The sequence below is a fragment of the Ornithodoros turicata genome, unplaced genomic scaffold (assembly GCF_037126465.1).
Source record: "Ornithodoros turicata isolate Travis unplaced genomic scaffold, ASM3712646v1 Chromosome110, whole genome shotgun sequence".
Classification (NCBI taxonomy): Eukaryota; Metazoa; Arthropoda; class Arachnida; order Ixodida; family Argasidae; genus Ornithodoros; species Ornithodoros turicata.
In genome coordinates this window covers 365,458-393,367 of record NW_026999296.1, presented here as the reverse complement: position 1 = coordinate 393,367, position 27,910 = coordinate 365,458, and the positions used below count along the sequence as shown (strand labels likewise).

At 45.1% G+C, this 27,910-nt stretch overlaps 1 protein-coding gene across 4 annotated transcripts; it reads left to right on the top strand.

The window, feature by feature from the left end:
* Window positions 1–320: 320 nt before the first annotated feature.
* On the top strand, window positions 321–27,426 carry LOC135371550 (baculoviral IAP repeat-containing protein 3-like). 4 transcript variants are annotated; one of them, XM_064605543.1, is made up of 8 exons: window positions 321–494; window positions 1,547–1,678; window positions 7,577–7,647; window positions 10,989–11,042; window positions 13,012–13,272; window positions 17,775–17,953; window positions 20,190–20,433; window positions 26,619–27,426. In XM_064605543.1, exons 3-8 carry the CDS (start codon window positions 7,611–7,613, stop codon window positions 26,789–26,791), a joined length of 948 nt encoding a protein of 315 aa, XP_064461613.1. In that variant the 5' UTR covers window positions 321–494; window positions 1,547–1,678; window positions 7,577–7,610; the 3' UTR covers window positions 26,792–27,426. The 4 variants fall into 4 exon arrangements, with proteins under 4 accessions (XP_064461613.1, XP_064461612.1, XP_064461615.1 ...); XM_064605542.1 differs by lacking the exon at window positions 1,547–1,678; XM_064605545.1 differs by lacking the exons at window positions 1,547–1,678; window positions 26,619–27,426 and adding an exon at window positions 23,585–23,643.
* Window positions 27,427–27,910: the final 484 nt, after the last annotated feature.

Genomic DNA, 27,910 nt, shown 5'->3' with positions numbered 1-27,910 from the left:
TTAAAATTCCCTACAAGCTCTCACACTGGATACACAACCTGTCACGCGGGTACGCTACATGGCACATTGGGTCGTTTACCGTGCTGCTGCATGCAACTGTGTGCGGCACATCCTACAGGGCTAGAGTACGCTACAGTGTATCCCTCAAAATGCGAGTAATGTCGTGCCGTTTAGTGCAGGTGACACAGCGATGCAATAAAGTGGCCCTTATAAGATGTTACGAATTTGAGAGTGAACTGTTACTTCCTAATCGACTACACTATCGGTAATCTGATAAAGGGGTATGACATGAGGGACTGATGAAAGCGTTCTGGCAATCTTCCCGGCACTTGAAGCAGCTCGCTTCCAACAGTTCGCTATCACACAATAACGTGAAGCTGTGTGAGCCTTTGTGACTTATTCGTACAAAAGCGGGTGGTACCCAACGGTCACTTGTGCAGTCGTTGGGTTACGTCAACTTTACTGTTGTCTTGACAGGAAGTGGACTTTCAGAGGTGAGTCATTCGCAGCATGTTGTAAGTGAATTATTTCATCTCCAATCTGGCAAGATATATTGAGCATCAGCTTTGCATATGCTTATCTGTTTAAAAATGTTCCGAATGCAGGGAATAATCACGTTTATGTGGTAAATAGGGACACAGGCATGCACAGCAGTTGAAAAAAAAAAATAAAATCACTTTTCGGGGTCCATACGGATTCCATCATCTTCGTGATCAGAAAGATTATGTGATCCTCAGAATAATAAAATAATGAAGGAACGAGATTCATCCACTGCGCCGTTTGCAATTAAAACATGAATAAATGTGTCAGTTTGGAAGTTTCTGTTTGCTTCGTATGAATCGGCGCAAAATGGCAAGGGTACGTCTCCACCCGCGCATCTAATCATGAAAGCACGCCATGTGCGCGAACTGCCCCTGTCCCGATTGTGTTGTCCAAACAACCAGGGATCGGAACCGGTATTTCTTAAAACCTATCCCCAAAAAGAAAAGCAGTCAGCCGTCGGGACGTTTACAGGGGTTGGAACCGTTACTTTTTTCGGTCCTGGTTTAGCGGGTATTTCGGCAGTAATTTTGCTCCATGAAAGCGAGCTTACCCTCACCGTACACGGTTGTAAGAGTGTGAGATAACAGTTTCAGGTGAAAACACAAGACAAGTAATAAACACATTGATTAATTACTTACTTTTACTGCATTGTACTCTCGTGGTCTTCTGCGGAAAACAAAAAGCGAAGTGCCTTTATGCAGAATCCAGTCAGTGCCATCGTTTGCTCCGACTAAAAAAAAAAAAATGACGTCACAAAAGTCACAAACTTGTACTCGCATCTGACATAATACAAAAAATAAATAAATAAACAAAGAAAGGTCGGTCGGTGGTACAATTATTTCACCTGTGAAGTGATTACCGAATCGGTAGCCGTATCATTTTTTTTTTGTTCATTTTCCGTTCGGTTCAGGACAAGCAAAAAAACTGTTGGGGTTCGGTTCGGTACGGGTGCGACACAAAATAACGTTTTTTTTTTTTTTTTCGGTTTTCGGTTTGGCTTCAGTTCCGGTTCCGATCCCTGCAATGAACGCGGTGCGAAGGAAGCTGCGACTTGGCTGAGGCACGTAGGAATAGACACCTTGTAGGAGGGCATCTGTAGTAGCAGGAGCTTCCGCTAATACCGCCACACAACAAGGTGAGAGGGATTGTGAGGTGAATTCGCTTCCATTAGGGGACGGTTGCACCGACTAAAGAATGGGATGCATCAATACTAGCTCCATGGGCATACACACAGGGAGCTAGTATTCAGTCACCCTACAAAGGACACTTTCGCGAAAGGAGTTCCTGCCGGTGATACACGGAAAGAGCGAACCCTTTTTTCTGCTACGTTTGTAAAATATACAGGGTACGTGTTTCACGAAAATCGCCCGGCTGAATAATTCGTGAACAGGGGGAGCCATCGAAGAAATTTCTTTTTGGTAGAGATGCCTGGGACATCGAGCATGAACTCAGTAGCGAGGGCCTCATTTGCATACGCTCACTAATTAAATAAACGTGCTAACTTTTACTTCGAACGCTTACGGAACTTCTGTTTTACGCATCGGGACCTTCGGCGAAAAATATTCAAAGAAAAAATGGGCGGTGTACGCTTTTTTTGTACTGCCAATTATGTCAATTATGTCAAAAGCCCCGCATACCGTTTTCAACAAATCGAGCGAGAACGTTGTCGTTCGGTATGATGGTTGGCTAGGGGCGTGCTATGGGGTGTAGCCAATTCTTAACAGTGTACCCCACTTGTTCACAGCGCTCGAGGCGCATTCGTCATCATCCATGATAAGAGCACGCTATCTCACCTACGGAACGACAGAACCGCCAGCGCCCTTTACCATTCGCTTTGAGAAGGAATATCAAAGCCTCCCTTGCGACTGTTCCGAATCTTCCGTCAACCCCGTGTGTGTCAACCAGGCGGATGAACACGAAATTTACAGCCGGATAGCTGATCCAAAGAGCCCATTGGTGCACTGCTCCGCGCAAAAAATATGCAAACCGAAACCTATTAATTACTCGAAAAAATCACGAAGTGTCGATGTGTTTTTTTTTTCTTTGGAATATTTTTCGCCGAAAGTCTCGATACTTAAAAATAGAAGTTGCGTGAGCGTGCGAAGTAAAAGTTAAAAGTTAGCATGTTTATTTATTTAGTGAGCGTATGCAAATTATCCGCTCGCTACTGAGTTCATGGTCGATGTCCCAGGAATCTCTACCAAAAGAAATTTCTTCGATGGCGCCCCCTGTTCACAAATTATTCAGCCGGGGGATTTTCGTGAAACACCCTGTAAACAGGGTGTCCAAGGAAACGTGTCATTGAATTATAATATAAAAAAAACTACACCACCGCGAGAGTCATGTGGTCAACAGCATTTGCTCTTACTAGGTTTTTGCCACCTCCTGACGTGAATGTCGTATAACGTAAGTTTAATTACGTAACTTTTTGAGAGCTTAAGTCCGAAATTTACCAAGTAAAGTCACTTTTTTACCCCACCATTGTGAAGAGCGTGTCTAATTTACTAAAATTAATGAGAATTGATAAGTATATTCAATAGCTAACCCATCAGAAATAAATAACCGAACATCAGGCTCTACTGGGCTCCCACAGCATAGCGCGCGATGAATTTTTCAGCGCAATCTTTTTCAGTACGACGAAAGGAGGTTGGAAACATTGCCCACGACGGCATCGCTGAAAGAGAGAACACAGGTATGGCTTATCGGGTCAGACTTTCGCTAGGATCGCGCTTTCCCTCTCCCAATTTCGGGAACTGTCACTTTTTCTACTATCACCTGTGGGCTGGCTTTCGTCGGACTGCGAGCGATTGCGCTCAAAAAGTCATCGCGCGATCCGCTGCTCCGAAAAGCATAATGTTCGCCTATTTTTTCCGATGGCATAGCTCGTGAATATCACCGTGAATTATCATAAATTTGAGTGAATTCGGCACGCTTTTTATATTGGTGAGGTAAAAAGTAACCTTTACATGGCAAATTTTCGGGTTCAGTTTGAAAATATTTACATAATTAGACTGACGATACACGAGGTGGCAAAAATCTAGTTAGAACAATTGCCGTTGACCGCATGGCTCTAGGTGGCGTAGTTTTTTTTTATTATTATAATTCAATGACACGTCTTCTGGGACACCCTGTATAACGATATATCAGTCGGGTATAGTTAAATAACAATACAACCGACCGATGACAACAATACGACCAATGAAGATGTGGCGGCCCGTGGACGACGACGACGACGCGTCTCTAATACCGCGAGCCTCAGCGCACGGCAGCCAGTACTACCGGCACCGTCCTAACGCGAGGCCAAAACCATCTGCCCGTTGGGACATTCCATCACCGCCGCTCAGGACTCATGTAGAAGGACACCACCTCCTCTACAAATTCAAATTACGTACTGACACTGCAATATCCGCACGCAGACTTCGAGTAACTGAAAAATGAAATCATGGTCTAGCCTTCGTTCGAGAGTATATATAAAAGGCATAAATAAAAAGTTGAGTGAGAAAGGGTCGACGTTTCGACAGTGGCACTGTCGAAAAGTCGACCCTTTATCATTTAATTATTAATGTCTGCCTATTAAATAAACAAGTGTTCCTAACTTCCCTAAGATATGTTTAATGAATCCAGGGGTCGCTCAGCGAGCGATATACACCTGGTGTATAGTCACCCTCCCTGGTGTATATCACTCGCTGAGCGACCCCTGGTTTGCCAATTCCGAACGATGCGCACCTACCCAGAGCTGACGAGCCGCAAACACGGCGAAACACGTGGCCTCTGGTGCTGTCGCATCGTTGCATGAGTATCTGTTTCTCTGCGTGCAGCCATAGAAGCCATGTTAATCTGTAATTTTGAATTTCAGACAGTCTAGTGTCATTTACTTGTTTCTTTAATGTTTTTTTTTCTCATTATAATTGACTGGCTTGCACTGTGGCATTGAGGAGTGCCACACTCCCAGGTGTATATCGGTCGCTGAGCGACCCCTGGTTTGCGAATTCCGAACGATGCGCAGCTACCCAGAGCTGACGAGCTGCAAAGACGGAGAAACACGTGTCCTCTGGTGCTGTCGCATCGTTCCATGAGTATATATATATAGTTGAAATAAATGGGAGACAGACGACGAAAGTAGGGGAAGTAACAAAAAAGGGGTTTATTAAAACTTAAAAATTATAAAAGTTAGGGAGGATGTCTACGTTACGGCGGAAGCTCCGCCTTCTTCGGGACAAAAGAGCTAAATGTGGCCGCGAGGCTGATAAGGGGCTTGAGAACGACGTGGTCGGTTGGGGGAAATTCCCGCCACCTGGCCGTTGTCAATTGGGGAAATTCCAGAGCGCTTTTGTGTCAGGTCCAGGAGTGGGGTCATCGTCCTTGTGAGTCAGTGGGGATTTTGATCTGGCTGAAACGAGAAAAGGCAACAGGGTCTTATCTAGGTTGTTAAACTTCTTATTGTTGACAGCATGCCAAGGCCCTCGTTAATGGGGATCGGAATTTGTAAATTAGGTAAGATTCCCGTTGTTCCCGGGAGCGGTCGGAGGTAAAGTTCGATTGGAGAATAAAAACTGAGGCTTCGTTGATTGAATGTTCTGGTTGTTTGAAATGACGTGAGACTGGAAGGTTAGGTTTCTTGGTAACATTCTCCAATCGAACTTTACCTCCGACCGCTCCCGGGAACAACGGGAATCTTACCTAATTTACAAATACCGATCGGCCATTAACGAGGACCCTGGCATGCTGTCAACAATAAGAAGTTTAAGAACCTAGATAAGACCCTGTTGGCTTTTCTCGTTTCAGCCAGATCAAAATACCCACTGACCCACAAGGACGATGACCCCACTCCTGGACCTGACACAAAAGCGCTCTGGAATTTCCCCAATTGACAACCGCCAGGTGGCTGGAATTTCCCCCAACCGACCACGTCATTCTCAAGCCCCTTATCAGCCTCGTGGCCACATTTAGCTCTTTTCTTCCGCCGTAACGTAGACATCCTCCCTAACTTTTATAATTTTGAAGTTTTAATAAACCCCTTTTTGTTACTTCCCCTACTTTCGTCTTCTGTCTCCCATTTATTTCAACTATTCCCTATTCCCTATTCAGAAATTCCCTCGTTTTATGAACACTAGCACGAGGAACCAAACTTTTAACATGCATTTTTCCCTCGTTTTATGAACCTCGATATTCGAATAATGAATGGAGTTTCTGGGAACCAACTAGGAGTTGCCCAGCGTTTTTGCCCTCAATTTATGAACGGGTCGTTCAGAGGCCAACAAAAACCTTCAAAGGGATTATTCGTGGTCTTATGAATGACGCCTGAACAGACAAAACGTTTTCCAGGTATTGCACCATCGCTTCTTAACCCCTCGAAATCCGAACAACAAACGGGTTTTTGCAGAAGTGTTCCTGACCTCAATTCATGAATACGGTGTCCGCTGTCACCCTGAGATTAATAAACGTAGGTTAAAAACCCCAGAGGAAATCCGAGACCAGTTGAGTGCGAGTGTGCTGACATCTCCTCTTTCCAAGATTGACACAGCGGAAGGCATGGTCCAAAGCCAAATTAAACTATTTAGTATTGCATAATAAACAGAGTGTGAATGCGCTAGCATCTGTGCTTTGTGAGATTGATACAGCAGAAGGCATGGTCGAAAGCAAAATTACACAATATATTGCATTATAAACACAATACCAACTCGGAAATACTGTTCCATTTGCTCGATAGTACTCACTTAACGGAATTTTCGATTTATGAATCCCTCGATTTATGAACGATTTTTCGGGGAACTGAGGGTGTTCATAAATCGAGGGTTGACTGTATATATATACTCATGGAACAATGCGACAGCACCAGAGGACACGTGTTTCTCCGTGTTTGCAGCTCGTCAGCTCTGGGTAGCTGCGCATCGTTCGGAATTCGCAAACCAGGGGTCGCTCAGCGAGCGATATACACCTGGGAGTGTGACTGAGCACGCAGAAAAACAGATACTCATGCAACGATGCGACAGCACCAGAGGACACGTGTTTCGCCGTGTTTGCGGCTCGTCAGCTCTGGGTAGGTGCGCATCGTTCGGAATTGGCAAACCAGGGGTCGCTCTGCGAGTGAGATACACCGGGGAGGGTGACTGAGCACTCTTCAATGCCACATTGCAAGCCAGTGAAGTATGATGCAGGATAATAATTCACAAAAATTAATAATTCACAATAATTAAAATCTTTAGTCCTGACGAAGACAGTGCCACTGTCGAAACGTCGACCCCTTGCCCATTTTACTTTTTAATGTCTCCCTATGTAATAAACTAGTATTTGTAATTTCCCTAAAATCTGTTTCCGCGTGTTTTTTTGAACTTCTGTAAAACTTCGTGGCCGTTTGATAATGCTTTTACCTCACCCTATACTATATATATATATATATATATATATATATATAGTATAGGGTGAGGTAAAAGCATTATCAAACGGCCACGAAGTTTATATAACGGCCCGAAGTATATATATATATATATATATATATATATATATGTGCGTGTGTGTGTGTGCCACGTAACAATGAATCACCCATAAAGTGTAGACTATCGCAGGCTAGGAGCGAGCTGCGCTGCGTCATTCCCTATTCACCTTCCAATTCTTGACCATGTTAATCTTGCGTCGGATCCGTTTGGACAGCGCCAACGTTATTTCCGGGTGAATCAAAGATGCTGCGTAACCATCACTAGCAAGAAGTCAGTCGAAGACATAGATCACTGTCGCTTGATAAACTGAGAAGTATTTACCGCACGATATCGCAACCAAGCCGCTTTCCATCAATATTGCTATCAAATTAACAATATTAAGCATTCTGACACACTTGCAGCTTACTGTGTTGGTTCTGCCAGTCGAGTTCAAGAGCCTACTAAACTACGCTTGTCAACTTAACATGTTTCTCAGGCTGTTTTACGGTGCATTTAAAGTTATGTACTTCTGTAAATTTCTGTACTCGACTGCTAAAGAACTACAGAGTTTTAGATTTTCGTACGACTTGATCGAACAGCTCATTTCTCCCTTTAAGGCGAAAGACTGATTGCACGCTTTTCATCTATGCTATGGATAGAGGCGAGCCCATGGAAGAAACGTCTCAAGGTAACGTGGTATCCTTATAATCCCGACTAGGTAGGCCAACTATAGACCATAATGTGAGCTGTGTGTCCAAATATTGCGCGCAACAAGATCCCTTACAAAAGAAAAATGTAGAAAACAAATATGTTGTTTGATGTAGATGAGATGCTGGTCAGCCACCAGTTACTGACGTACACCTTTATTGCGCGAGGCTCTTTACCACACCATGCCTTATGACGCAGTGATACGAATTCTACTGCCTATTTTATACCCTACGGATGTGTTTTGTGTAGGTAAGACCCCGCTGCTGCTAGAAGCGTCATCGTTAACATCACAATAGAGTTATCCACAGCCTGCGAACACAATATACCATTGACAAATTTTAAAGGGACTATTGCATATGAAAACATGTGTAGATGAACTATACTGTAATCTTCGTCTGCATATCAGAAGAAGGAATGCCGACTTCCAAAAGAATGAGTTCTATAACCTCTGGACGCGCAAGAAATTTCTTGTGATGTCCTCCACCTTTCCATTGTTGCGATGACCAGCTGCATCAGCCATTCCGTGCTCACATTGGCCGTTCATTGTACTTCGCCACAATCTGAAGGCTGATTCAGATTACTGCATTTACGGCTGCCTACAGCGCCTTACGTGTGCCGTCGTTCCATACAAATGATGTTCGGTTGCCATGATTCGCTGTTAGTGGCCGTAACAGGCAAGCGCAGCCGTAACCCCAGAGTTGTGAATCAGCGTTAAAGGGGAAGCATTCAAAACAACCCAAGTACTCTTTAGCTTCTGCGAGGGCAACCTTAGGGACGACACGAGCAAAAGCAAAGAGGCGCGTACTAGCACGACTGGTCACCTCTCAGCCATCGGATGATTATCACCCAGTCAACATGAAGAACACTCACATTAATATTCTTAAGGCCAATCAGGAGCAAGGAATCTGAAGCAGCTCTTCCGCGTATTTCCGCCAGTGGCGGCGTTGTTCTGCAAGCGGCGCTTTCCGCTGAGCTTCCGGCCACTGACCAAACGCCCCTCAAGCCGCTTCTTGGTTACAGAGTGAATCATTTTACGCCTGTATTCGCTCAATACAGGCGTATTATCATAGAAACACCCTTTCTATCCCGTCAACTGTAGCAAATGGTGTAAAAAGAGCATTACTAAAGGTGGAATATCGACATACACCACCTTTTTTCCCGTGACGATCATTTAGTGTGTAAAGCGAGGTGTTCAAATAGGTGTTTACGTCCTATAAGCTTTCTTACACCCCATTTGAACTGGGAATATGGTTTTTAAAACGGCGTTTTAATTGGTCAAAGGAAAATTATACTGGTTTCGCAGCTCCACTCAGCAGTTAATGACATTACAAACGATAACTTGAGTCAGAAACACAGTATTTAGCAGAAAAGGATATCAGGAATTTAAATGGTATCCTTGACACGTTGCAGGCGTACGTTTTAATTGCAAAGACGAATTCCCGTCACCGTTACAGACCTTTTCCGCTACTACACTTAACGAACGTGCCCCAAACAAATTGTATATCAGTATACGATCCATCCGATACGTCAATAGAGGCTACCGAACGTGACATCTATTCTTCTCTTCACGCCTTGACGCATTGACGCATTGACCTCTTCAAGCTTCGGCACTCACGCCTACAGTACCTAACAAGCCGTGCCTGTGACGCATTGCGCTCCGGGTTTGGTTGTACGATGAAACCACGGCTGGAAGTCTGCCGTGTTCAAGGTGGTGGTTGCCGTAGACTCAAGAACATCGAACTGTATGCGTTGGTATGCTGTCGTTGGAGCTTGTATTACACTAACCATTTTTGAGGCAGTATTTGTCACAAAACAATTCCATCCTGAAAGGTATTTTCAATACAATGCTCCCCTTTGACCGGTGTTTTTGTTGGTAAACACCCATTATGAGAGTGTTTTATGAGGAAGACACCTATTTAAAGTGTGGTTCAGACAACACCCTTCATTCGGGTGTAAAGGCAACACCAAAATATGTGCGCCACGGGAAAAGCCGTTTACACCAAAAACTGTAAAAAGTTTACTGTGTAGACTCGTCCGCCCAAAGGGCTGATTGGTTTTGGCCGTGTGATGTTTTCTCCAATTTCCAGAAAGGGAATTCCGGGATACTCTCAACAACTGCCGTCTGCTCTTACTACGCATCACATAAAACTGCACAGGAACTACTCCAGAAATTTGCGTGAGACTTTCAGGGTTATCGTCGGTAATGAACGATGAGTAAAAGAGCGCTACAGTTTCGGAATCGACCTGCGACTGGGTCACTAAATAGAGAGCAAAGTCGCGACACTGAGCCACGTCGGCGAGCAAGACCGCCATCTTGAGTCCGGAGCGACTGCGTCGCCTAGCCATGGGACGCTAATCTCCCCCTTCTCCGCAGTAGAACTGCGCGCAGTCGAGCAGCTCGCAACCGAGGAAACAGGTTTTGGATGGAGGGTACTCAACATGGGCGACGCGTTCTTAGAAAGAGAAACCACGTGGTACGGCCGGCCCAATTGCGGACACTGAACGGCGGCTTCTGCAGAGAAAGGGAAAGCGATATTCTATACCCTTATTTAGTGACTCTAACCGCGACGGATGCAGCAGTCACTTTAATGCTTGTTAATGCTTCAGCGGCGCCATCCCTTTTGACGATCAACCTGCACTGTAGCGTTAACGGCAATGTGTATTTGAAAACTTTGAAAGAGCGTATGTTTTCTGTGCATACAGGATGTCCCAGCTAAATGCGAGTATATATATATTTTAAATAGTTATATCACTTTTTTTCGAGATGAAGTTAGTTGCAATATGACATATGCTGAAGGGTACTCCTTAAGAGGGCTCCAATCAAGTCCTGAGGCTGTGTCAAAATTAACTTCCAATAAACTTTTTAACTGCAAGAGTTAAGGGAACATGTGGTCCCCTCGGTCACCTGATACCGTAGTCGTTTTCTGAACAAAAATGGGTTCGATAGATTGTCCGCAAAAGTTCGTGAAGAAACACCCTTTTTTTCTTTATTTTGCTCATTGTGCATCTTCGGAGACGCGTCTTTCTACAGCTTTCTCATTCACAATTTGGCTCTAGTCCTTATGATTAAAAAATTGACTAATTAATTTCACTTAATTAATTCATTACAAAACAGAAATAGTTTGAGTATCCTCACACCGATGGTAACACAATGCAGTCCGTCTTTTGACGTGCGACGTGCCACTGTTTTACAACTTTGGCTCGTTTTGCGTGATACAGCCTGTATATTGTGTGAAATCGACGAGCATTAGTCCATGATATGTTGTTCCTGCGAACCTTTGGGAGTACGATATACTAACTGGTCCTTTATTCTTTCTGAAGAAGACAACCAAGACTCTGTGTCCTCGAGCAATTCTGCTGGAAGCCCCACATCGAGTAAGATACGTTTCCTACTCTGACAAACATAACACGAACATTAGGGCGTTGTTGTGAGCTGTAAAGTGACCCAGTGCAAAGCGTAAATCACAGCCATCAACTTTCGACGGCGATAGAAGGATCTCTGAGCGTACCTTTGGGAAGTTCTGTCTGTATAGGCTGCGATGAAAATGGATGCTCTGAGCCTGGAACACAGAAGAAACGACAACACCACGTACAAGTATCAACTGCCTAGGACCCATCAAAGAGTGAAGTCACTCTGAAAGGTTAGCCGGCTGTAGGACTCGAACATACACCTTCTGTGTTAGCGGTCGAGGGCTGTACCAATTGAGCTAACCAACTACAACTGGGCTACCAAAACACTTCACGACTTCCAAGGTTGTGTGATTTGAAGGGACAAACACATCCACTCGCTCACTCATTTCACTTTCACTCTTACATGTTTTCTCGCTTACGCACGCATTCATAGGTTTACATCACCACGTTTCATATGTCAATATCCGTCGTGTTCAACAGATGCCGCTTGCGTCGTCGTGTCGTATGAATGTGTGCGTGTGTGAGAAAACATGCAAGAGTGAAAGTGAAATGAGTGAGTGAGTGAGTGGATGTGTTTGTCCATGCAAATGAAGCAAACCTTGGAAGGGCTAGGGGAGTTGTGTTAGCTTAGCTCAATTGGTAGAGCCGTGAACCAATGGAGCCCTCCACGTCAATATAGAAGGTGTGCGTCCGTGCTCTACAGCTGGCTAGCCTTTTCAGTTACTTCCTCTTTTCATTGTATAGAGTGCTCGCTGGCTCATTTTTTATATTAACGCATATAGTCTACTGCTAAAGGGACTATCAAACGACTTATTCTGGTTTCGTCTTTTCCTTTTTTGCACCAAAAAGATGTTTGTGAAAGCACGACCGAAGTTTTACATTCCGCACGTGAACTCTTTTTTTGTGACCAAGTATAGGCGACGTACAGAACCATACCGACCTTGTTCATGTGGCGACGATGCACAGTGGGCGATTGCACATGGAGTTGGGTGTGTTAGTACCCATTTACCATTTTCCCAAGGTGCCTTCACCGCATACACGTAGACCACCAACGTTGAACACACAGATCATGCTTTTCAAACTACCCACAACTTTACTGTTTCGGGAGAGAAGAATATGCGCTAAGCGTCTCACGTGACAACTACCCTGTTTGTAGAATTGTACGCTTGCACATTTGTTCGTCCTGGCTCCTTCACCACTACGTAAAAGAGTATCATTGGAAAACCATGAGCATGCCATCGCTTGGGCTTTATGACACCACCGTGAACCGCAGTGCTACCATAATTGGCTTACGCTTCTTGGTGAAAGTCGCTTGCAAACTCAATGTAGGGAGGCACCGATAACACGCGTCAATGCCGTTAACAGAAGACAAGAATTAGGAGGAGCAAGGAGCAGGAGGAGGAGAGGAGAGGAGGAACGTGGATGTGCAATGAGGAGGGGGTTTGAACCGTGCGTGGTTGCAAAATCGCGCACTTTAACCTCGAAGAATTTATGGTATAAAAATTCCCTAAAGGCATGTATTGTGTTCAGCAAACCTTTAACAATGTGTTCGGGATAGTTTACGGCCCAAAAATATTTGAGCTGTGCCAACACATTTGGCAATGCTGCTGCAACGTAACGTGACAAAGGGAATGTCTGTTGCCTGACTACTGTGAAACACATATGCCTAGCATGGGTGTCGGACTCGAAACTCCCGTGTGAGCCGTTTCGGTCGTAGTTGGCTCGTGACTAAAACCTCGAGGGGTGAATTATGGGCGAAATTTCGCAGAGCAATTATCAACGGTGCGTGTTTATACCTTCGTCGATATTCAGTCCGCAACGTAACCCCCCCCATCAATATATCGAGCGATCCAATGTTATGCCGATGATGCAAATAGCTGTATGCGGTAGTTCTGGAGTATCATGCATTCACATATCTTTCGTCTTGGGACAGGCACTGTCATGGTGGATGCTGCCTCTGAGATGAGACCTGAACTAGCCCACCGTTCAGAAGACGTCTGTGGAAAGAAGTACTCATACCTCGCACGTCCAGAATCGCATGGAAATCGCGTGAAGGAGTATGCTGTGCTGCACACCAGGCCCATACATGTGACGTACGCGTCGTTGGAAAACAGAGTGTTCTCGTTCGGCCGTTATCCTGCAACTGCGAAGGGAAACACAGAAAGAATGGCAAAAGCTGGATTCTTCTACACTGGTAATCAACCTGTTTTGTTTCGTCAACCGATGCCTCCATGTACCATTTGAGAATTTCCCGGTTCGTAATTCCTGCATAGTTGAAAGTACATGCAACATATTCAGATGCTTAGGAAACACTTTGTGGAAGTAAGGTAAAACCACACGTTACTTCCAAAAAGTGACTCACAACTTGTTGGCCGTTGCGAAGAAATTTCAAGTCAGTCTTGTTTTCAAGAACAACTTCCGTCTTGACCACCTCACGCCGTTCGCGAAACCTGGAGTTACTCGCAAGAATCACCTGAGCAATGTCCCGTGTTGTTCAGACGTTGTTTACCGGATCCCCCTAGCTTGTGGTTTCTGTTATATATTGGCAAGAAAAAACGTTGCTTAAATGATCGCTTGAGAAATCATTCATTAAAAGTAAAAAAAATAAAGCTTCTAGCTCCGAAATTGCCAAACATTTGGAATGATGCTCAGATTGCTTTCCTCTATGGGATGAATTGTGAACGCTTCCGAAGTGGACCCTCACAAAAGGCTTTTGAGAGAGACCCTATGCATAACCTCTTGCGCGAACTGTGCCAGCAACCCATCCGTAATCCTCGGTCCGGCCTTGAACAGACTGCTCTTTCTCCCGAGCTGACCCCTTTTTGTCTTCATCTGGTTGTTTTTCTTCCTCTGTTGTGTATATATTTCCAGTTTGTGAGGTAAAATTTTTTAGCTGTGTTTGAGACTTCGTGTTTGTGTCTGTCCCTTCGTGTTCCCTAGTCTCGGGGTTTTACATCATGCATCATCTTCACCAGCTCGCTTGCTTCCTAGCCATTTTTTCGTTTCGTCATATCGTTTTTCTTCACCACCCTGTACCACTGCAACACGAACACTGCCACTTTTGCATTGCATCTGCGAAATTTTTACATATGAAAATTACCGCTTGAGTAAGTTTCGCACGCACGCTGCACTTCACTTTCGCGTGAAGTGAATGCATTGTGGAAGGATTTTTTTCTAGCTGAGTTAATCGCATTAGTTCAATTAACGCGTGACATTAGAACAATCTGCAGTAGCGTATCTAAAAGGCGTTTTGAGCATATAACTCAAGGGTCTCACATTCTTGTGTGGTCTACGCCCTCTAGACACAAGTGCAGTCTTCCTTTCTGAGAGATCCAATCAAGTTCGGGCGCCATCCAATCATATTTTCATTGTAAGCATATATTTTCTACTTTATCAATATAAATCGGAAGGGGAACTAAACAGCCTTTTACCTTTTGTAATAATCATGGACATCCCAACGAGTATGCGCACGAACCTGGAAATAAGTAAAATGAACACAGCAAGCACGATATTCGCGAAAACCGAGGATTGTTGCTGAAAAAGAAACAATTTCTCACGGGTTCAGGAATTTTGACAAATTACATCGGGAGAGCTACAACACGCTGCATGCCAAGCTGTTGAGGCGGTATGCCTGAATGCCAACAACGACACGCGAGTTATATGATAAAGATTACTCGCGTTATATCTAATATAAAGGAATCCTGCGAGAACGTTGCAAGAAACATCGATGAAAACGGGCGCAGGGCCGCCTGCTAGTGCTGGATGTCTCCCGAAGCATTTGCGCAATTTCGCCGGCAGGGGAACGAGAAGCAGCGGCTATGTGGGCGCTGCACACCGCCTATTTCGAAGCCATGGTCGCATTTTATTGCTCCTCGACCACAGACCATGGTACCAAAGAGTTTCATGCGAATTACTGGAATAGCTTTTGTGCGATTTTAACTTCGCTGCAGGAAGAGACGTTGGATTGTGACAGTTTGGCGGCATTTCCTCTCTAGAAAAGTCATACGATAGCGACAAATGATTGCACGCCTCCGACAAAGATCAGCTGCCTGAGCGGCGGCCGCCTTGCAGAGGCGTATCACTTAAGCTCGGAAGACACAACAAGAAGAAAGAAAACAAACTCAGTTGCCAAGCAGTGGAGTTGTGACGGTTGCGTTGTGCGTTCCACACCTTTGTCAGAGTGGAACATTTAGAAACAGTGAAGCGTAAGCGAATTGTGGAGGCAGAGATGATGTCCTCACGCAACACGCTCAGGGTACACTCTTAAACCCGTACCTTTTATTGTAACTTTTAGAAACATGTAACTTCTATATAGACGTAGATTTCGAGATTTCTTATAGGTTACACCACTGTAACGTATATTTAGAGGTTAAAAGCGACCAAGGTCATGTCTTTACAACACGAATAGAAGTTACATCTCGGAAAAAACAAAAACAGCTTGTTGTAACTTATAAATGTACCCTCTACTCCGGCACTGTAACTTCTAAGCGAAATCTCCAACGATAATTTCTTTGTTAGTTTCTTATCGTTGATGTTCTTATCGTTTGTTTTCCTTCTATTTTTCAGCATACTGCCGCGTTTCAGCCTCCCATTCGAGACGACAGTTGAGAATCTACGCTGTTATTTTTTATCTGTTTCAGTGTCATCTATACGTCGACAACATGTTATCAATGCTGTATGAACACAGATTATAAGCTCGCAGTCTGGAATACTGATAGTATGTTTCTTTCTAAAGGGTGGAAAACCATTGTCAATGCCGCAACCACCAAGATTTCCGATTTCGCTGCGTAGCCGAGCCTGGTCTATGTCTATCCACACTGAGAGCGGTTGCCTTGAAACGCTTAACGCTCGTCGTCCGTCCGTTAACAAGTGTAATCTGTTTTAATCAGTGGTTTTCCTCGCGTTTATCATAGTATCGTCAGGAACAACGGAAAAGCTCGATGTCTCTAGCAAACAAGGATATTTTCGGTGTTCTCAGGGGAAAGTGTAGTGAGTGCGAAGATTGCAAAGAATATATAACCGAAAACGAACGTCACCACCGCAGCCCTAATTCACACACTTCATACACTGGGTAAGTGTACGTTTTGTGCTAGGTACGTGCGTTATTTTGATAGCAAGAGCTCTTAGCGCATGTTTGTTGTGATTATGGCAAGCGTTTTGCGGTCCTGCATATGAACGCCACTTACGCTTGCTACTTTTCTGCTCTTACTTGGTCGCCAAGTCAATACACCGGCGTGCATTTTGCGAGCTGCGGAGATATGCATCAAGATATATAATTCGCAGCTTCCTACTCGTTGTATTCTTACGATATTCTAAGACTCAATCGCGGAGTGAACGCCTTCCTGCATTTATGCTTCTTTGTACCTTGTGCTTTGTACCGATTTGAATGGTTCCGTAATTGTTACTCTCATTGCCCAAACTTTTGTTCCCAGGATCCCACATGCAGGTTCACATATACCGTCACCAGCGCAATGCAGTACCTCACAAACTCGCCCCAGAGCGCCTCCAACGCTGATAACGCAGTAATGTAGTGTCTCCTGCGTTACTGTACACTCATATTCCTCAAGGTTGTGTGCGTTTTATGTAATACTGTATTGCCATTTGCGCTCGCCTCTGCAACACGAATGTGGAATAAATTTTTTTCTGCTGCAATTCTCCATTTCGTTGGGTGTGTTCAGCTTAGCAAACATAGGTCAGTTGTTTTGACTCGCTAGCTTCCTCGCACTTTTATGCATTGCTTCTCACTTAGAAGATAGTTCTTTTTTCCACATACATGGTAAAGCGACCATGGTTCCTCCTCACATCAGAATCGCACTTGTGCACAATGTGTCACCTCTCGACAGACTTCTGTTTTTGTAATATACATATGTTCAAGATCTCCTTTTCTGCGGGTTCATTTTGGTACCTTGGTGTGTTCTGTAAATGTCTGTCCATATCCCACGCACGGGGTGTTTGTTTTTATTCGCATCACACCAGCGCTCATTTGACAGGTGGGTTACGTTAATTTTCGCAAATTAACCCATCCGTAGTTACAAACATCTCCGACATTTCCTGACGCATGTGTCTGTAACTACGGACCGATTAATTAGCAAAAATTCACATAACCCACCTGCCAAATGAGCGCTACTCTGTTGCGAATAAAAATGAACATCCTGTATAAAAAGCCGCGCGTTGGCGTACCCTTTACGGGCAGGTGCTGGATTGAAGGCCGTAACCTCTAATTAGTGGGTTTCCTTGTAACTTTTATAAAAGGGGTCGCTCAGAGGGTACCTGGTAGCTTCTGAAATAGAGGGTAAAATATTGCGATTTTTTACCCTTTACTAAAGGGTACGGAGTTAAGAGTGTAGTCTTCACGGAGGCAAAGTCATTGTACGCTTATGATCAATGCTTATGGTCAGGTCTGTATACTCAAAATGCATTCTCTCGGTCTCTCAAAATACACGTCACTAGCGATTCTGACCATAGGGCACAAAGGGCTAGTCGTGAATAGTCTGTTGCTTGTCGGCAATGTTCCTCTGTGTCGAACTACGAACGAATTGTTCGAAAAAATGTATCATAACCATGAGAAACCTGCATTTCAAACCGACAAACTGACAGAATGAATCTTGACACTGGAAGCGATTCCACATGACCTGATTACAAAGGTGCTTACGTGGTTCTTATACTTTGCGTGATCACGTTCTTCTCTCCGCGCAGGTGCTCAAGATCGAACAACCTGCTTTCAGTGCGGCAACTCCCTTTGCAGTTGGAGCGACGAGGACGACCCATTATTTGAACACGCCAGGTGGTACAGAGACTGTCCTTACGTCATTCTGCAGCTTGGTGATGAGACTATCGAGAACATCAGACGGGAGCACAGCAATACACTGGCAGAGGTAATTTACCCTCCGCCCGCGATAAAGCTGCCCAACCTAGAGGAATCTAGTGAATCAAGCGCTTGTACAATCGCAACGTCTACCGTGCTAATAGCATGAGGCACAAATTGTACGTAGTAGCTGAATTGGGGCAGGTTGCCTTTGGGGTGTTTGTTTACATCCTTCTGTTCCTGTATTTGGTAGACATTTCCCCCTGCAAGCGCTCCTCCTTCACTGTGCATACTGAACATTCTAAGTTATTTTCTTCTAAATTTACTAAATATTTTTCGAATGCTGTACTTCGTTGTACACTGCACCTTCCCGTTGTTGTTTTGTCGTACGCACTTTCTGCATGCTTTTCTGCTGTGCATAGTGTCCGTTCCTGGTGGTTTTGTTATAAAGATCTCACTGAATGATTTGCGGTTGGAACAACAACAACTTTATTTTTTCTTTGAAGGGAGGTTCATCGCCAGAGGCGATACTCTACCCCATTGCTGGTGGGGATGCAGGGAATGAAATAACGAGCCCCTTCACAATAACGACCGAAGTCCGATGGTGTCCAGAAATGTCAAAAGAGCTTTGAGCGCAGATCGTTGCTTGGCTGGATTGGGCCAGGGACCAAGGAATTTCGATAGGGAGAAGGGGCGAGAGCTGACGAACAGACTCGGAGAGGGCGGTTCGGGAAGGTTGGTAGCGGGGGCAATGAAGAAGAATATGCTGCACATCCTCAAGAGTGGCATCACAGTGGCAGCAGGAGGGAGAGTCAACTTGTTTCATGCGGTAACGCCACTGAGCTGTAAAGGCCACATCGAGGCGCGAGGGGTGTCACTAGGCGTCGCAGAATGGAACTGCGGTCTCCTGTCAGCAGAACAATACTGGTCCGTTTCCGATACGAGAGTGCTGCTTCTGCGGCGCTGTCGGCCTGCTCGTTCCCCACGACACCACAGTGGGCTGGTACCCACTGGAGAACAAGCCTGTGGCCTGCGGCGTAGATAGTGTGGTAAGCCATTAGCACGTCTGTGACTAGGGGTGCTGATGGCCCTCGTATGCCGGAATTTTCAATTGCTTGAAGTGCAGATTTCGAGTCCGTGAAGACTGCCCATTCCTGCTGTGTAAAATCAGTGATGTGTTGTAAAAAGAAAAGGATGGCATAGAGTTCCGCAGCTGTGGAGGAGGTTGGATGTGAATGGCGTCCTCCGTGCACTACGCCTTCGGATGGTATGACGAATGCTGAGGCGGACTTGTTGCTTCGGGATGCGCCATTGGTATATGCTGTCGTAAACGTAGGACACTTCTCATCTACCAGAGCATGAAAATGGGCTCGGAGGACTTGAGGGGGGACCTGATCTCTTCTCTCCAGAAGGTTTGGAAGGCGTACAAAAGTGGGCGGTACCGGCAGAGACCACGGGGCTTCCGGCGGTGTAATGTCCTTAGCTATGAAGCCAGTGAAGCCTCTGCGCTACTCGATAGAGGTCGCTTTCAGGGCGGCATCGAATTTTCCTGAGGAGCGGGTGACGGGGAATGTGAGCACGCAAACAGAGGAAGTACCAAGCCGTTTCACGTTGACGTAGAACCTCAATCAGGAGTTCACCAGTTTCAGCCAGTACTTGCCGTGTTTCAGCCAATCTTGGAACTCCGAGGCAGCGACGAAGGCTTCGAGCAAACAGGGACCGAAGGGTATTTAATGATGTTGTTGATATCCTGTGCAGTATAGGAAGGCTGTAAAGCACAGTCGCCCTCACCAACGCCGCGTGCACTGCGAGCAGGGAACGCTGATCACAGCCCCATCCTGCGCCAGAAACATGTTAGGAAAATGATCGCAACCTCTAGTGTCGACGTCCGTAGAGCACGACAAGTGGCGAATTATGTCGGTTGGGTTTCCTCAGCGAAGTGGTTACATGCCCAGAACTGCACATAGTCTGATTCGTACTGGATGTCTCTGTTGTCGCTGCCGTGTGTATGGTAAAAACACATCATGTTAAATTTGCCTCTAACAACAATAAACCCGGCTATCAGTGAATCACATCACAGAGAGGACAGTGATAACGAGTAAGACAAAGAGAAGTTAGTATAGAGAATTTAGGAGGAACCGTGTGGGGCATCGATCTGCGCAATCTGATCTCAGATTCTCAATTATCATGTGTCAATAGGCACAAACGCCGTTCTAGTAGGCGTCCCCCTCTGGAAAAACAGTAATGCTACCCGTGTATCAAGCGTATCAAAGTGGTTCTAACCTTAGCAACATTTTGCCTTCCAGAGAAGTCTTGCAGAAAGGAGCAAGTCTGACAAAGCAACAGAGTTCTTGGTAGTGAACCTAAAATCATCATATCTTGTCCGCCGCCTGATTTTACAAGGCATCAACCCGGACATCGTGGAGTTAGCGATACGCGCAAGACTTAACAGCACGGGGTTGGTGGACGTGCTCGAGGAGCAAGACCTACGCAGGGCGCTAGGTGAAGTCGTGTCTTTACCACAAAACGTCAGAACAAGGGAAGTTCCAAGTGAGTACCGCGTCTATTTGCAATGCATATAAGACACCATGATAGCTTGCGGATGTGACTCTGCTGCACCAAACGTGGAAATACATAGGAAGAATGAAAGAAAGATGTCACTGAAAAGGTTAGCGAGCTGTAGGACTGGAACCCACATCTTCTGGATTGGCGGTCCAAGGCTATACCAATTGCGCTAAGCCTACACATCTCCCCAAGGACACGCAAGATTGTGTCAGTTGAAGAGACAACGACATCCACTCACTCACTCATTCCACTTTCAGTCTTACATGCTTTCTCTCCCACGCACACATTCATACGACAGCGCTACGCAAGCGGTATCTGTTGGACACGACAGTAACTAATGTTCTGAGTGTTGTGTTGTCCTTTATTCTGTGTTCCAGCCTCAGAATATCAATTTCCGTTGTTCACATCGGAGGAACATGATTGTCGATATCTTCAGCATATAAGTCCGCGAGGTGTTGAAATTTCGTGCTGGACACAATGAAGCATGGCAATGTTTTAGCAACCTTCTGCTCGGCCATGCAGATTAGGTACCTGCTTGGTGGCTAGCGTGGCGTCGACGGTACATACGGGACCGAACTCAAGAACCGGTTGAAATGACGTCATTTGGTACTAAATTAAGTCTTGTAAAGTTGTCAAGACTGTGTCAGTTTACCTAATCATTCAGTTACCGGTAACTGAAGAACTAGCACGTTAACCGGGGGTAACGCTTAATATCCCGCACCATAAATGAAGAAAAACGATCAATATTATTTGTGGATTGCTTAAGTGTTTCATTTGTAGTGCTTTTCAAGTGTTTCAACGTATCCAATGAATTCATTTCATTACTTGGTATGCTTGGAATCGTTTGTTTGCGCGCGTTTTGTCACGTTTCAGAAACGGTGTTTACTTACGATATAGGTCAGATTACAGGGTGGGCTTCTCGTGAAACATGAAAGGTTTTCCGGAAATATAGGTAAATTGTTCTTCCATATCACTCAGTGCAGAACATATCTGCGGGTCTCAGAATTGAGCCTCTGTATATAATAAGATGATAAGTCGACTTATCCCCTTTTGTGTATTTTTGTTGCAATGACATCGACATAACGGTATGTATCTGCAATAGAAAATTTAGGGCCGTGTTACAATTAATTGAGCCGCTACGGGAGGGCAAGGAATGGGAAATGTATGTAGGTCAATGGGACGGACAGTCAGATCCCTCCGCTTTTGTACGCATATATTCAAATGGTGCACCTTAAACTTTGCTACAATGCGGAAAGGAACTTTGACTTACACTCGGAACAACACAGTCCTCCTAGCTCACGTGACCGTGTCTGCAGTGCTACCGAGCGTTGTAATCGAGAAAAACACATTTAAAAAAAAACGCGTGCACTAAGCTAATAAATCATTATGCTTGTCATCGAGGACGTAATTTTCAATTTTGTGGTCGTTTAGCAGCACGAACAAGTCGAATAGGCTACTCTACTACAAACAGGAAACTTGGCGTCGCCGTGGCTCAAACATCAATCAGGGAAGGATAACGGACGTATTTTCGCTACCGTTTCCATTTTCGTTTCTTCTATATTTTCGTTACCGTTACGTTTCCGTTACTGTTTCCGGTAGTAAAACGGCTGTTACGGAGCTGCGGGCGGAAAGCCCATCCGGCTCTATTAGCACCTTGTTTTGCCCAAGTGCTCCTTCGGTGTCACGCGTCCCTATTGAAAAATCCCGTATGAGACTCATATGGTTCCTATATCAGTTTGTATGGCTCCCGTACAGATTCGTATGGACCCTATATTAATACATATGGGACCATATATTATACATATGAAGTCGTACGTAGGCAACACGGCATACTTATGGGTACCGTACGGATACATATGGAGTCAATATGATACTTATGTGGGCCTCGTATGAAGTGATATGGGACCGTATACCACATATCTTCCACCCGTATGAAGTGATATGGCAGCAGTATGGGTTCCATACGACTTCGTATGTGACAGCAGTTGTACACATGTGGGGCCGTATGATGCACATTAGGATAGTATGAGGGACGTAAGAATCACATATGACAAATAATTCGAAACATTGATTCTGCCACATAGTTATGATTACAATTACGCCAAAGCCATTTTTGAAATGTGACAGTTGATTGCGTCACGCACTTACCTTATAAAAATGGATTGTGAGAACGAAATTTGTGTCACTGCCCTGGAGGAATGTGCAGATAAATGAACTCACTGCTACATTCCTATGTGAGGGTCTGAAGGGTAACGGACGGACGGAAACGATGCAGAAATAAGATACACGCTCCGAACGACATGTGAGGTGACACACACGAATAGGTTAGGTCAGGTTGGATGATATCGCTGCTTGCCGAGAATACAATTAGTTATACCCTAACACGCATTTCTCCTGCTTTCTAACCTGTTCCCGTACCTAAAGTACCGATTCTTCAGGTATTTATCTGGAACACACGGATAGCCTGCTCAAGGCTCTTGGGGATCCTAGTGGTTCATGGCAGTAGTGAGTCTCTTTCTACTGACGGTGGCGTCACTTGATGGGGTTGTGCGTCTAGTATGGAGGCCTAAGATGGTCCTATCGAGATGCTGTTTATTGTGACGGATTCCACGTTCCTCCTCATTCACTAGCACGCCCAAGGTTTGTTACAAATCCTCACGGTAGCCGACAAACGTGGAAATTTTTTGCCTCCATAAGCATATACGACATGTTAGGAGCGCCGTCACTCTAGCAGCGTTTGTCGGATTAACGCCAAAATGTGCGTGCGAGTACGTCTCGAATAGTTCCATGATTGGCCAAATCACACCGCTGTCCCGTCCTTAGCGGTTCGGAAATTCTGGGCGGAGACGCGTTCGCAACGCTGTTTTTGCCAACTATGGGGTCCAACGGAAGCTCGCGTCCGACGATGTTATTTTTTTTAACCTATTCCCCTTGATGTACAAAACGTGACAAAATTGACCGCAGCTCTCTAACCTTCGGGGTTGTCAGGTTCCCGGTTTCCGTGTTGGCACTCCTCACAATACATGGGAGGGGCTGCAGCATTTTCCTAAAACCGCTCCGGTTGCAGGTACATAGTCGCGTGTAACATAGTTTTGATGGCCTCGACGTGCTCTTTTTAATCGCATTTGTCCTGTAGGCGGGCTATAACGAACCTGACGTGGAAAAACGAACACATACATCGCTGAGATCTTCAAAGACATAAAGTAAGTTAAGCTGCAGGTCGTTGGAAAGTACTTTACTGAGTTGTGTTTACTGCGAAACAGGTAGGGTGTACACTTCACCAACGCAACTCAAGATCTACTTCATAGCAGCGCAAGCTTTTAGAACCGTGACCTTGAATGAAACAAGCCAAATAAACTGGATAACAGAGAAAAGTTTCCTGGTTGTTTCTCCACAATGGTCGCGTAAAGATATTCGCTCGACACACCTACATTTTTCTAAGATGTACCGCTGTACCGCTTTCACAATGTATCCTCCCCCTTTGTGCCTAGCGTGTAGGTGGATTTTGGTACCCCACTATGCGTCACTGGATGCACCCTAAATAATCTTTACTCCGCATCGTCATACGACCGCTACCCCAGTAGTGGGTACTTCAACGTGGAACATAACCTTGTGCTCTGTGGGCCCAGTATAAGCGGTCTCATAATTCCGCTGTGGCTTACACACACATGTGGATATATGGGCCACATGGGAATTGTACGGGACACGTTTATACGGGATTGTTGGATATGGATATTCTCGTATGGGCCATACGAGCCATATGAGCACCCCGTATAGTCTATATAACCCATATGTCCATATGACACATATGCCCCATGTCCAAAAATATCTTATGTATGGGTCCCGTATATATTCCATATGGTTTTTTTGTTGGTTTTTTACACTACACAAGTAATTTTGCGTCGTTGGGATGCGCACATCTTGCAAGTCTTAAAATCAATAATGTAGGAACATGTCTTTGGTCAGTCGGAGTCCAGCAACTCAAGATGGGAGTAACCTTCATCCAGTGTCGCATTTATAAGCGGACGCTCTCAGTGGTAAATAATACTGCCATAGTCACGGAGGTATCGAAAAAAAGTACGAATTAAGTAACTAAAAATCGTCACGTTCTCATCGTCGTGCTACGGTGGAGTATAATAATGTGATGTTGGCATGGAGTTACGGCGACTGAGACGAGGTAAGCGAGGGATGCGCCCTCGAGATCCGTCATTGTGCCTTCTTTCCATGGTCTCGTGTACTATGCAGATACTACAGGGAATGGAGTCATGAAAGTTCAAAAACAAAAATGGAAAGTCACTCATATTCCATCGCACAACAGGAATAGCCATTACCCGAATTCAATACCAAACGGTAATTTTCGTTTCCGTTTCTGTTTCCGGTAGTCGAGGACCGTCGTATGCGTTTCCGTTATATCGTTACCATCTCCAATTTCGGTATTATACCGTTTCTGTTTCCGTTATCATTACCGTTACCCTTCCCTGCCATCAATGTCCGACTCATTAACCTTTTCTTCTGTCTTTTTTTTTTCTGCGCGATCACGCTGTGCACGCGGTGTTACACTTAAAAAAAAGAACTCTTTTTACAGAAAAAAAGGTAAAGCAGAAATAAAGGAGGAAAGGTCAGCCAGGCAGCAGGCCGGCTTGCTATTCCGCCTTGAAAGGTGGCGTATGTCATGCTCCTGGGTTTTGTTCAATTCCTCCTAGGTCACACCCCAAAAAAACGATGCTAGCAGGACAATCATGTAGAGTAGACACATGCCTGTGCTTATGTATATCACATTTTGCATATGCGTTATTCGAGGAAACTCAGATGTAATTACTTTACAGCGACATTACTTTACTTTCTCCGTTTGCGATTTTTCAACTTATCCCCTTATTGCATAGAGAGGCTCAATTATGGGTGGTGGACGCTGCCAACACGTTTGTGTGGTGCGCTGACTTGCTTACCTGTCCTCACTGCCAAGTTCTCCGTTGAATTACCTTCGTCGAGACTACAAACTTCCGTGGTATATTTTGAACTTGTACTCTTGGCATTATTGAACTATTAAGTTCGGATGTCGTCTTATCTTCTACTTCTAACGGGACAATAGCGTCACATTAGTATTGAGAGGCCGAAAGCAAGGGGGGGGGGGGTTGGAAGAAAGAACATTAAATTGCAATGTATCATTCACGTTAGAAGATTGTGGTAGGGTCGGTAGATGTCGCATAGTCGAGACAACTCAGTCTTTATTTTCCCATGGAGTGGCTGGTCGCGTGATCTGTTGTTCTTTATCCGACGCTCACTCTCAAGCGGAGTGCAACGTCAGCACGTAGGGTGCATTTTCCGCTCCCTTATCGCCTGATTGGATCGAGATGGATGGGAGAAGAATCCTGACTTTCTGTGCCATGAAACTTCCGGTATAGACTAAGAAGTACGGAATCTCAGCGTTACTCGCTCGACTGAAAGAAATGTCTCATGTTGCCGATGCTCGAGGCAGTTGCCTCTTTTATTGTAAGTAAATTATGTTGCCACAACTTGATGTCTGGGCTTGTACCGATGCTGCGGACACGAAGACGTGTACCGTAGGTGCCAACTTGTAGTTGCGCCGTAACCGCTACACACAACGCTTGTTGGTCATTCGTCTCTAATGTCATTACATCGATGACACCACACTCATACACGCACTCAAGATACGACGTTTTAAACAGAAATAAATGTATTTTCCTAAACAATCGTTGCATGTCTGGTGTGAAGGTATCATTTTCATTTTTAATCATTTTATTAAAATTTAATTTTTTAAAATTTAAATCATGTCATCATCATCATGATTTAAATCAAAGACAAACCGTGACGGTGCACCAAGCAACGTGTTGTTCTTGAGCAATCGTCCTGTCTTCGTTGTTCGTGCTGTTGGTACTTTATAGTTTGCAGGAAAGACTGCAGGGGAGGAGCCAACGCAGTATCCTGACGACCCCAAAGTTTCAGAAAGTGCTCTCCTCTCTCTTTGGGTCACACTCCTTCTCAAAAATCACTCACAGTTTGAAAAATGCCATTTCATTTGAAATGTACAAGGGTAGTATGTTCGTACAATATTCTGCGGGCTGAATGAGGATTCTCAACCGCGGTTAGTAGAGTCGTCGTAGACTCAGAGCCGTACAGTTTAACCTTTAATATTCGAACTTCTCTTACAGAAGCTGATACAGGTGACTTGAGCAAGTGCATCATCTGCAAGACGGGAGACAGACACATCATCTTCCTTCCATGCAGTCATCTTGTCTCCTGCACTGGATGTGCCGCATCCAGCACAGTCTGTCCCTCATGCAAGCGCAAGATCGCAACCACGAGGGAGGTTTTCTTGGCCTGAAAACATGGAAAAGCGACGGATACGTAAAAGGCCGGCTGTCGTTCGGCGTTACACCCCTCAATATTCGACACATGCCGGCGGTGTCCCGACATTGCAGGGACACATCGAGAATGCTGACAGACCTATAAGACAGATTTATACTCCGACGTGCGACTGGCAACGCGAACGGTGGATGAAGAACGTTCTCCGTTGGACTGCCACTAATTATCAGAAAAAAGGTGCAACGAGTACGTCAGGGCACACCCGTATGCTGATCTGGTGTGTCGGATGGCTGACAACGTGCGAAGTGTGTTTAGCCTGAGGCGTTGAACACGCGGTGCGCACCACTGGACGTTGACTGCCTCACGACGTAAAGCCGAGAATCATTATTATTATTATTTGGAGAGCACGGCATGCCTTTTATTGGGTAACATCTTGTATACAGGGTGTCCCAACTAAACGCGAACATACTTTAAAAAATTGCGCCCTGGACAAAGATTAGAAGGAAACAGAAAATGCAACCCAAGACAAGGGCAGTTCCGATAGCGTCACCCGGTACATTTGTCTTTGTCCTTCGCCCTCTCACATCGGGAGTAAAGGAAAGACGCGTCTCTGAAGACGTGCAATGGACAAACTCAATAAAAAAATGTTGTTCCTTCACGACTTTTTGGGGGCTATCTATCGCACGAATTTTTGTCCAGATATTCTCAAGAGTTCGTTATTGAAAGGTAATTAGGACATTGCCTTACGAGTTTGCGTGTGTGCTCCTAAGGAGTGCCCAGCAGCATATGCTATATTGTAATTGATCTCGTCTCGAAATAAGCGATATATATATATATATATATATATATATATATATATATATATATATATAGATACTCATTGAACGATGCGACAGCACCAGAGGACACGTGTTTCGCCGTGTTTGCGGCTCGTCGGCCCTGGGTAGCTGCGCATCGTTCGGAATTGGCAAACCAGGGGTCACTCGCTCGCTGAGTGACCCCTGGTTTGCCAATTCCGAACGATGCGCAGCTACCCAGGGCCGACGAGCCGCAAACACGGCGAAACACGTGTCCTCTGGTGCTGTCGCATCGTTCAATGAGTATCTGTTTCTCTACGTGCAGCCATAGAAGCCATCTT

Coding starts and splice junctions, on each gene's coding strand:
- LOC135371550 (XM_064605542.1), top strand. CDS start 7,611: ATGGATAGAGGCGAGCCCATGGAAGAAACGTCTCAAG. Junction 11,043..13,011: donor TGCTGGAAGCCCCACATCGA/GTAAGATACGTT, acceptor GTCTTGGGACAG/GCACTGTCATGGTGGATGCT. Junction 20,434..26,618: donor CAGAACAAGGGAAGTTCCAA/GTGAGTACCGCG, acceptor CTTCTCTTACAG/AAGCTGATACAGGTGACTTG.